We start from the raw sequence: 9,966 nt of genomic DNA, 5'->3' as shown, positions 1-9,966 counted from the left end.
TTATCCTTGCATGTTGCAGATGGCTGTATTGGACGATACTTCTGATGACTTATCATTCATGACTATGGCTACCTTCTCTGAGTGGCTGGATGAATTTTTGTGTCGTTTGATCGCTTTGTTACAGCATTTGGAACCCAGCAGTGTTATGTTAGTAATGTATAGCAGTCAGGGTTTATTACAACCCTGCTTCATAATTGTGGTCTCTTCTTCTTTGTTATATAACATTTGATTTCCCTCTCATCTATTATTAATTATGTTAAGATTTTCTGATGCTGTAGAAATGAAGGCCTAAGTTCATCGGCAACATCAGGAACGTTTTTAGTTGAGGATGGTCCTTATTACTATTGCATGCTTGAAATCCTACTTGGAAGACTATCTGGATCTCTATATAGCCAGGTTGGTTTGTCTCTGTTACTATAGAAACTCCTTATACTTTTCGGTGAAAGAGAAGTTTAAGTGCTTGTTTGCGTTAATCTCTAACAGGCCTTGAAAAAGATATCAAAGTTTGTTCAGACAAATATCCTTCCTGGTGCAATCGCCGAGGTTGGGCTGCTTTGTTGTGCCTGTGTTCATTCAAACCCCGAAGAAGCAGTTTCTCAAATTGTTGAACCAATGCTCCTTGCTGTTATATCTTCTTTGAAAGAAATCCCTGTCACTGGGTATGGAGGAAAAGGAAGTGCAGAGACCCTTGTTGTCAATAAGGTGCTACCAATAGTTTTTGTTTGAAGCTTATGCATTCTCTTCAGTTTGCAAAGTAAATAAATATTTTTGTTGCTTGTATCACCCCTTTTCAGAAAGACAAACAAACACTTTCTCCAGCGCTTGAGGCAGCTATAGATTATCAGCTGAAAGTATTGTCAGTTGCCATCACTTATGGAGGCAGCTCACTTCTTCGGTACAAAGGTCATTTGATCGAAGCTATATCTTCCGCATTTAATTCCTCATCTTGGAAGGTATAAATTTTTCCTGAAATGATATTTATGGACTCAGATTTTTCTTTTTGTATACCATTTTTTAGTGATGTGTACGCTTGTCTTTTGTATACCATTTTTTAGCATGTATGTTTATCTGGCTTGTTTGATAATGTGATGGTTGCCTTATGAAAAGGTTAATGGAGCTGGGGATCATCTTCTTCGATCTCTCCTCGGAAGTTTGATTCTTTACTATCCTATTGACCAGTACAAGTGCGTAATATCTCAACAAATATTTAGCAATATCTTGGTGTGTTTTTTTTTTGTCTCGTTACATAAAACAATAACTTTCTGCTCTTGTTAGATGTTTGTCTCGTCACCCAGCTGCTCCTGCTTTGGAGGAATGGATCAGCACCAAAGCTTCTTCTAAGGATGAGCAGGTGGCACACTCCAGGTGGCATGTTCCCACCAAAGAGGAAACTCAGTTTGCCAATGAGCTCTTATACCTCCATCTTCAGTCAGCATTAGATGATCTTGTGAGTATTTGCCAATCGAACATCCACTCTGATGCAGGTAATTTCGGTCATTGGTTTGTGTGTTTCAGTCTTACTTCAAGGATATATACATATTTATCAATCGTATACGAGTGTGGTTTGCATGTTTCATGTTAAAGCTAAAGGCTGACATTTCTATATTGCATGGGTGATATTACGCGCCGTATTCATACTTGTTTGCTCCAAATATTTTACATGTGCTTGCCTCATTGATGATATTTGTGGTGCAGGAGACGAGAAAATACACCTTAAAGTGACTCTTTTGCGTATAGATTCGACATTGCAAGGTGTTTTGTCTTGCCTACCTGATTTCAGGCCATCACCTAGACATGATATGGATGAAGATCCGCCGTTCTTTATTGCTGGAGCATCAGGTTCATGTGTTGGCAGTGCTGAAATACGAGAAAAAACTGCTGAAATTATTCATGCAGCCTGCAAGTAATGTTTGTTCAATAGCTGCTCTGCTTACTTCTCTTTAAAACGCATATGCTACTACTAAAAATATTATTTTTTGATGGTTTTGTTATATGATGTTTGCAGATACTTGTTAGAGAAAAAGTCAGATGACAGCATCTTACTGATATTAATAATCCGCATAATGGATGCTCTAGGAAATTATGGTACTGCAGAAAGCTTCTGGCTTGCTTTCTTTCTGTTGACTAGCCGCATGTTTTCTCTCCGTAACACTTGTCTTTTGAATGTTTGCAGGCAGTTTGGAGTATGATGAATGGTCAAATCACAGGCAGGCTTGGAAACTGGAATCTACTGCGATTGTAGAGCCTCCAGCGAACTTTATTACAGAGTTTCATTCTAAGGGCAAGAGAAGGTAATTCTCTCTTTTGTTTAAATTAAATACATACACGTCTTGATTTTAATTTCTTGCAAATCTTCTTGTCTTCCAGGCCTAGATGGGCACTCATTGACAAGGCGTACATGCACAACACATGGAGGTCATCACAATCGTCCTATCATCTGTTTCGTACAGATGCGAACTTCTCTCCACCGGAACCCTTGACACTTATGGTTGATGATCTTTTGACCCTGTGTCTGCACAACTATGAGACTGTTCGCGTGTGAGTACTTTTGTGTCCATCTGTGGTTAAAATATGCATGTCAATGGTTAAATGTCTTAAGTTTTGGAAAGGACTTAACATCTCCTAAAATGTTGTCTGTAAAATTCTCTTCCGGGCTTTTACCCTTCTTTCAATACATTAATGACCTGGCTTTGCTTTAAACTCTGGTGTTATTCAGGCTTGCTGGAAAGTCTTTGCTGAAACTGTTAAAGAGATGGCCCCCCTTGCTTTCAAAGTGTATTCTGTCCCTTACAGAGAACTTGCGAAATCCGGATGTACCAGAGCATGTAGTCCTTGGTTCTTGTGCCATTCTCTCTTCACAAAGTGTTCTCAAGCATTTGACGACGGTAGTCATTTAGTGTTAGTTGTTCCTTGCTCTATTTCGAATGCAAAAACTAATGTTTGTTCTGCTACTCCAGGATCCAAAATCATTTTCCTCTTTTCTTCTTGGTGTTCTTTCAAGGTAACCTTTTTACATTTCTAAGATAAATAACATATATTTCTTGCTAAGAACATATATGCGTGTAAAATTGATATTAAACTTTGTTTTTAATCTTCTGTAGTTCTCATCATGAATCTATGAAATCCCAAAAAGCAATCATTGAGGTAAAGGTCCAGTCTTTGTTATTAGGGTGAAGGCCTTCTTTTTCCTTCAGTTCCTGGCTAATTTTTTTTATGCTTGCAGCTTTTTGTCAAATATAACATTCACTTTCCGGGGCTGTCTAGAAATATACTTCGCTCATTGGAAAGCCGTGTTGACGGGTCTACTTCCGGAGATCTTGTATCTCAGATCGGCTCCATGAGTTTTGATTCTTCTAGCTTGCATTGGCGGTATATCTATCCTACCATTAACCTATTATTTCCATTGGAAAAGCATTTATGTAGACATAGTTAGACTTTTAGCTCCCCAACTCTCAGTTCATAATTTGGAAGGTGTGGAGACATTATGTTTTTTTTACTTATTCCAGGTACAACTTGATGGCTAACAGAGTGCTCCTTCTGCTAGCTATGTCCTCTAGGATTGACCCAAGCTTCTCCTTCAAAATTCTTGATGAAACTGCTGGTACAGATTTTAGTTGGTGGAATATATTGAAAGGCTTTTTCTTCATATTATTTGAGTTTCTCCTTCCTAACTAAGATTATGGTGGTATTTTACAGGCCACTTCCTCAGAAACTTGAAAAGTCAACTTCCTCAGACAAGAATACTAGCAATTTCAGCTTTAAACACGCTACTTAAAGAGTCACCGCAGAAGATGCAAGGCAAGGATCAACCTTCTGTGTCTTCACAAGAAAATGCCAACTCATCCCTTGATTTAGCATTGAGCCAAATTTTTCAAGAAGAAGGATTCTTCAGGGAGACTTTTGAAAGTCTTTCGCATATCCATATTACTGACACTGATAGTTCCTCTAGAAATCACGGAAGTTCATCCTTCCAGAGCATGGCTGACAAGTCAATCACTCGTTTCTTTTTCGAATTTTCGGCTTCATGGCCAAGAACTCCTAGTTGGATATCTTTGTTAGGAAGTGATATATTCGACCCAAGTTTTGCTCGTATCTTCAAGCGATTAGCACAAGAATGTGGAGTGCCTGTGTTGATGGCACTAAAAAGTCCCTTAGAGGAGTTTTGTAATGCCAAGGAGAGACCAAAACAGTGCGTTGCTGCTGAAGCATTAGCAGGTGTACTGCACTCTGATGTTAATGGTCTTCTTAGTGAGTGGGATAGCTGGATAATGGTTCAGTTGCAGAATGTTATTCTTGGCCAATCAGTAGAATCCATACCAGAGTGGGCTGCATGCATACGTTATGCTGTCACAGGGAAAGGGAAACAAGGAACCAAAATTCCTGTCATGAGACAACAAATTTTGGATTGTATAGTGGCACCATTACCACCAAGTGCGACCACCACTGTTGTTGCAAAGCGGTATGCTTTTCTTTCAGCTGCTCTGATAGAACTATCTCCACCAAAGATGCCCATATCAGAAGTGAAGCTGCATATCGTACTTCTTGATGAGTTGATCTGTAATATGTCCCATTCCTCGGCACAAGTAAGATGTCTCACACTCATCTATTGTACTCGACATCTCTGTCCATTTTGTTTTCATGAAAAATTATGCATTTGAGTGTCTTTTGACAAGCTAAAATATGAGTGTCAAAGTAAAATTCTGAAAACCTGTTTGTTTTGTGTGACAATGAACAGATAAGGGAAGCTATCGGTGTAATTCTTTCAGTATTATGCTCTAACATTCGGCTGCGGATGTCATATCAACAAGAATATCCATCTGAAGAAGGGAGAACAGATGTTGATAGCCGACTTAAGGAGGAAAATTGGTTCACGTTGATTAGTGCACGAGCATCTGAAGCTGTTACAAACATTCAACAAGCTAGCATATCAGACAGCTTAGACACTTCAGCAGATGTAGATATGGAAAGTGCTCAATCTAACGGCGATTCTCTAGATGATGTTAAATGGATGGAGACGGTACTGGCTGTCTCAAATTTTTTTCGACCCCGTACTTGAGAGACATTTGATACTAATATTTATTCTTTTTATCCTCTCTTTAGCTCTTCCATTTCATTATCTCATCTTTTAAATCGGGGAGGGCTTCGTATCTGCTCGATGTAATTGCAGGATTCCTCTATCCAGTGATATCCTTACAGGTATAACCATTATATTTTTTTAGCTTTCTTTCATCTCAATCGCTTTTCCATGACTGGGAATCATGGAAGATTTATTTCCATCTATTGAAGGAAACATCACATAAAGATCTGTCAACATTGGCTAAAGCAACCTTTGAGCTGCTAAAGTGGAGACTTTTCCCAGACTCTCATCTACAGAAAGTTATTGGAGTCATTCTTTCTTCTGCTGATGACTCTAACTGGCGTATAAGATCTTCAACCCTGACATATCTGCGAACTTTTATGTACAGGTATTATCTGTTGATTATATATATGTTACATGTAGCAAAGTGACAAGCAAATACGCTTTTTACTAATAAAGATTTTTATTATATAACCTTTTCTACTAGGCATACTTTCATCCTCACTAATGAAGAGAAACAGAAAATCTGGAAAACCGTGGAAAAGCTCCTTGTTGACAGCCAAGTAGAGGCAAGTTCCTAGCTTCTTTTTTTCTCCTCATCAGAATTATGTTGTTGTCCATTAGCGTTGTTTTGAATGATTCAACCTTGTGATTAATTGCATATGGTAAGATCAAGTGCGTAGTTTTTTTAACTCATTGATTTTATCTGATCTTCAGGTACGAGAACATGCTGCAGCAGTTCTAGCAGGCCTCATGAAAGGAGGAGATGAAGACTTTGCTGCAGATTTTCGTGATAGATCCTATGCAGAGGCAAACTCATTCCAAAAGAGAAGGAACCGGAGGTTTAACTAACCTTTCCTTCCCTTTTAAGCATTTTTGTGTTAACTTTTGTCGCCCAATGTGAAAACGCAATTAACAAAAAAAATAAGCTGTGATTTGCATATCTTTTCTTTCATTTTGTTTTAAAATGACCTTTGAGTCGTATCGGGTTGTTTCAGGAAATCAAGTTCAGCCAAGTCTATTGCGGAGGTGCATGGAGCAGTTCTTGGTTTGGTAGCTTCAGTTTTGTCTGTTCCTTATGATATGCCCAGGTAACATCTATACTTCTAAAGTGTGTGGCGCAGAGCTTAAGCTTGAACTTGAACGTCTTTTTAACTAATCTTAAGATTTTGTAAATGATTTCAGCTGGTTGCCTGATCATGTGACATTACTGGCTCGTTTCGCGGGTGAACCTACACCTATAAAATCGACTGTGACAAAAGCAGTGGCTGAGTTCCGGNAATGTTGATAGCCGACTTAAGGAGGAAAATTGGTTCAAGCTGATTAGTGCACGAGCATCTGAAGCTGTTACAAACATTCAACAAGCTAGNGCGAACCCATGCGGACACATGGAACATCCAGAAAGACTCTTTCACTGAAGATCAGCTTGAGGTAATGAGTTTGAGTTTACATTATTTTCCTTGATTTATAGCTGTTGAGAAATCAGAAATGTGATAAATACTAAAATATACAGTAGTATTAGTTTATTCCTGGTGATGAAATAATGTGATATTTTGTCTCCATACAATTGCAGATATTGGCCGATACATCTTCCTCTTCTTCGTACTTTGCTTGATTTGTGTCGGGGAATAGAGTGAGTTTCGTCACAAAGACAGTAATACTACTCTTGTTTAAGGAACCACATCTCTGTAACTCCACCTTTTATTGATTTTTAGTTTTGTGCCCAATAGATTATAACAATAAACGAAAACTAGACAAGAGTTTTAAAGCACATATATGGGTGACATAATCATCATTGTGGCATCGCAACTGCTTTGAAGTTATAAGAGTTATACTTTGTTTTTGAACGATACGCGCGTGCAAGGATGGAAAAAAACAAAACCACATGCACCAAAGGCGCGTTGAGCGCGTGAGACTAGAATGCGTGGACTATATAACCCTCCGATTTGGGGATTTTTCGCATAAATGGAAAATTAACAGGACCTGCAGCGCGTGGGGCTGGATTTTTTTTAATAAAACATACGTTTCGGTCTTCTTCCGAAACATCTTTTACCTCATTTTTAATTTTAGATCAAGAATAGACAGCCAGCAATTATTTCCGATCAACTTTGCCAATAAATAATTGGTAACCTACTAAACAATTTACGTATAACAATTATTAATAACAAAAAAAAATGCTATTTTTGATCTTTTTATCTAGATTGCATGGAAACGGAAACGGATACGCTGTTTTTTTCAAAAATTAGGAAATGGAAACGTTTTGGAAATACATATACATATATATATAGATTATATATATTTATATCTATATCTATATATATATAATAAAACACCAAACATAAAAACCATATCAAAAAGCTTCAAACAATAAAACTTTAAATATAAATATTAAATAATTGAATTAAAACACTAATAATATTATATATTTATATCTATAATGAAGTTTTATATTTTTAAAATATTTATTTATTAAGTTTCAAATTAAAAAAGAAGTTTTCGTCGTGTTTCCAAAACGGAAATGGAGTTTCCATCATGTTTCCAAACAGAAATTTCTAGGAATTTTGTTTAGGTGCCTTGTTTCCGAGTTTCCACGAGTTTTAGTTTCCGAAACGTTTCGGAAACGGGAAACGGACCTCGAAAAGAGTTTCCATGCAACATAGCTTTTTATACTGTTTTTTTCATTACCATTTATGACTATTTTTGTGTTGTTTACCGTTTTTTGTTCCCGCTAAATTTTGTTAAATCATTTTGTGTCTTATATGCGAGAGAATTATAAAAATTAGCTTAAATTGTATCTATAAAAAATAGAACAATTAATCTGGGCTTTGCATTCATGTGGATACAATTTATTTGGTAAGTCCAGGATTCAATTCTCACATAAAGAAAGTTGCATTCATGTGGAAAACAGATACTGAGACCTGTATATGTTGCTGTGTACGTATACGTAGTCGTGTTTTCTGGTCTCAGTAAATCAAACTGAACCAGCTTCTTCCGCCATGGTGCCTAGCCTTAGTTGCTCCTGTTTGATGTTCATCTGAATCACTCAAGATTCTTTCAAACAACCCTAAAAATTAAAAAATTTAACCTTACATCCATCCATAAATCTAAATAAAAATAGCATGTTTCCTTAACTTTAACAACGCTGCCAACTTTGTCTAATTTAATTATATGAAAAATCCGGTCGTCCCTTGCACACTACTTCTCTGAGTATCATCATTTCAAGTCAAAATGCTATTGTTTAGCACAAGAACAAATCTTCAATCTTTCATAATATCATTGTAACTTGAACAAAATTTGCAACCTTCTAAGTCACTAATAAGAATGTTGATTTTTGTGGGGGGAGGGAAAGCCAAAAAGGAATATATAAGCTTCACTTGTTCGAACAATATTTTTGCACGAACAAGTAAAGCAACATGTTTAACAAGATTCGAGTTTGTGGAAACCACTTTAGAATCAGATTTACATCTTCAAATCTCTCTCCCCAACACTTCGTGTTACTGAGATCATCAGCTTTTAATTAAGACCCTTTATGCTTCACGCCAGACTCTTCCTCGGATTTATATACCATCTAACCAAAACAACACAACAGAGACATGAAAATTGCAATGAAGAATGCCCTTCTTGAATGCAAGGAAGACACAAAACTCTCTAGCAAATTCTCTAGTCATCCCCATATCATGGAGCAAGAACAAGCCATTATACCCGGAGAAATTGCAAAGAAACTCAGTATATGGTATTCAAGTGAACTAACCTTGAGGAGGATCTTCGTGTACAAAGAAACTGGCAGCTACTATCAAATAACAAAGAATGAGCATCAATCCTTTAAAGTAATTCGATGTCCCTTCCTGTGTCCATAACAGAGATCATCAGTTATAAGTTTTGGAATTTCGTTGCTCTATCTATTAACCATGATATAGCCTTTAGAATTTTTATCCACCTGGAGGAAAAATGCTACTACTATAACGGTGATGAACAGCATCGCCGTCTCAAAAAGCTGGAAGTTAAGGTCCATCTGTTGACCCATCATCCATCCAATCACCACGCAGAATGGGACCTAATCAAGTAGCAACAGAGATTATTGAACAGAACTTTGTTGTCCAAATATGATATAATTACTGTTCTTGTAATGTATTAAAGGTGCATACCGCAAACATGGAAATCTGGATCGAGGACCCAATAGCCACTCCCAACGACAGATCCTGTAGAAGAAAGAAAATGTTAAGCTGTGTCTCAAGGAAAAAAACTAGTTTGGAATGAAGAGCCTAAAGGTGTTACAGCTCAAGAATGCCTACCAGCTTGTCTTTCATAGCAAACATGATGGCGCCTGCATGCTCAGCTGCATTCCCGACTATAGGAAGCAGAATGACACTGATAAAAGAAATTGGTATGTTCCACGAGACCGAGGCACCCTGAAAAAACGGTGCATTCATATCATGATATTGTGGTGATATTCATGCAAAATACTGCAAAAAGTAATATCTAGCAGTGGACTATGACCAACGAATGAAGGCTAAGTTAACTATATGTTAATTAGTAAATTAATGAGATCTTTATTTCTCATATGATAAAATGCAGAAACATGATCGTGTGTTACCTCTATGGCATCAACAAGATAGCCAGAAAGAAGAGAGACCCAAGCAGTCAAGATTGAGAGCCAAATGATAGCTTCCCACTTGGAGATCTCAGGATCTTCATCTTCGGCAGAAGTCTCTTCGTTCTGATTTGTTTCCTAGAGTTTGCAGCATTTAAACAAGAAGGTAAGTCAAGGTTGAACAGAACTACACAAACCAACTAGTTTTAGGTCTGTTGGTTTATTTACGATATATTTATGTTTGAATAAAGGAGGCAAAATTTGTTCAAAAAAAAAAAAAAAAAAAAAATGAAATAAA

The 9,966-nt window shown here is 37.2% G+C and overlaps 1 protein-coding gene and 1 pseudogene across 1 annotated transcript in view; one reads left to right on the top strand and one right to left on the bottom strand.

The window, feature by feature from the left end:
* The window catches only part of LOC104767483 (proteasome activator subunit 4-like), a 12,054-nt gene extending 5,130 nt beyond the window's left edge, over nucleotides 1–6,924 (top strand). Inside the window, exons 9-33 of the mRNA XM_010491501.2 lie at nucleotides 20–147; nucleotides 279–396; nucleotides 484–702; nucleotides 795–953; nucleotides 1,108–1,184; nucleotides 1,276–1,484; nucleotides 1,696–1,903; nucleotides 2,006–2,085; nucleotides 2,174–2,291; nucleotides 2,368–2,538; nucleotides 2,717–2,885; nucleotides 2,958–3,001; nucleotides 3,102–3,144; nucleotides 3,224–3,369; nucleotides 3,507–3,601; nucleotides 3,697–4,583; nucleotides 4,736–5,017; nucleotides 5,101–5,196; nucleotides 5,287–5,465; nucleotides 5,565–5,646; nucleotides 5,795–5,919; nucleotides 6,076–6,168; nucleotides 6,263–6,355; nucleotides 6,448–6,508; nucleotides 6,651–6,924. Coding sequence (XP_010489803.1) covers nucleotides 20–147; nucleotides 279–396; nucleotides 484–702; nucleotides 795–953; nucleotides 1,108–1,184; nucleotides 1,276–1,484; nucleotides 1,696–1,903; nucleotides 2,006–2,085; nucleotides 2,174–2,291; nucleotides 2,368–2,538; nucleotides 2,717–2,885; nucleotides 2,958–3,001; nucleotides 3,102–3,144; nucleotides 3,224–3,369; nucleotides 3,507–3,601; nucleotides 3,697–4,583; nucleotides 4,736–5,017; nucleotides 5,101–5,196; nucleotides 5,287–5,465; nucleotides 5,565–5,646; nucleotides 5,795–5,919; nucleotides 6,076–6,168; nucleotides 6,263–6,355; nucleotides 6,448–6,508; nucleotides 6,651–6,692 — 3,924 coding nt within the window. The 3' untranslated portion in view covers nucleotides 6,693–6,924. The remainder of the gene's footprint in view (nucleotides 1–19; nucleotides 148–278; nucleotides 397–483; nucleotides 703–794; nucleotides 954–1,107; nucleotides 1,185–1,275; nucleotides 1,485–1,695; nucleotides 1,904–2,005; nucleotides 2,086–2,173; nucleotides 2,292–2,367; nucleotides 2,539–2,716; nucleotides 2,886–2,957; nucleotides 3,002–3,101; nucleotides 3,145–3,223; nucleotides 3,370–3,506; nucleotides 3,602–3,696; nucleotides 4,584–4,735; nucleotides 5,018–5,100; nucleotides 5,197–5,286; nucleotides 5,466–5,564; nucleotides 5,647–5,794; nucleotides 5,920–6,075; nucleotides 6,169–6,262; nucleotides 6,356–6,447; nucleotides 6,509–6,650) is intronic.
* The window catches only part of LOC104765109, a 3,934-nt pseudogene continuing 2,282 nt past the window's right edge, over nucleotides 8,315–9,966 (bottom strand).

Source organism: Camelina sativa, chromosome 19 (genome assembly GCF_000633955.1).
Source record: "Camelina sativa cultivar DH55 chromosome 19, Cs, whole genome shotgun sequence".
Lineage (NCBI taxonomy): Eukaryota > Viridiplantae > Streptophyta > Magnoliopsida > Brassicales > Brassicaceae > Camelina > Camelina sativa.
The sequence above is the reverse complement of the archived record's forward strand: the minus strand, read 5'-3'. Positions and strand labels throughout refer to the sequence as shown.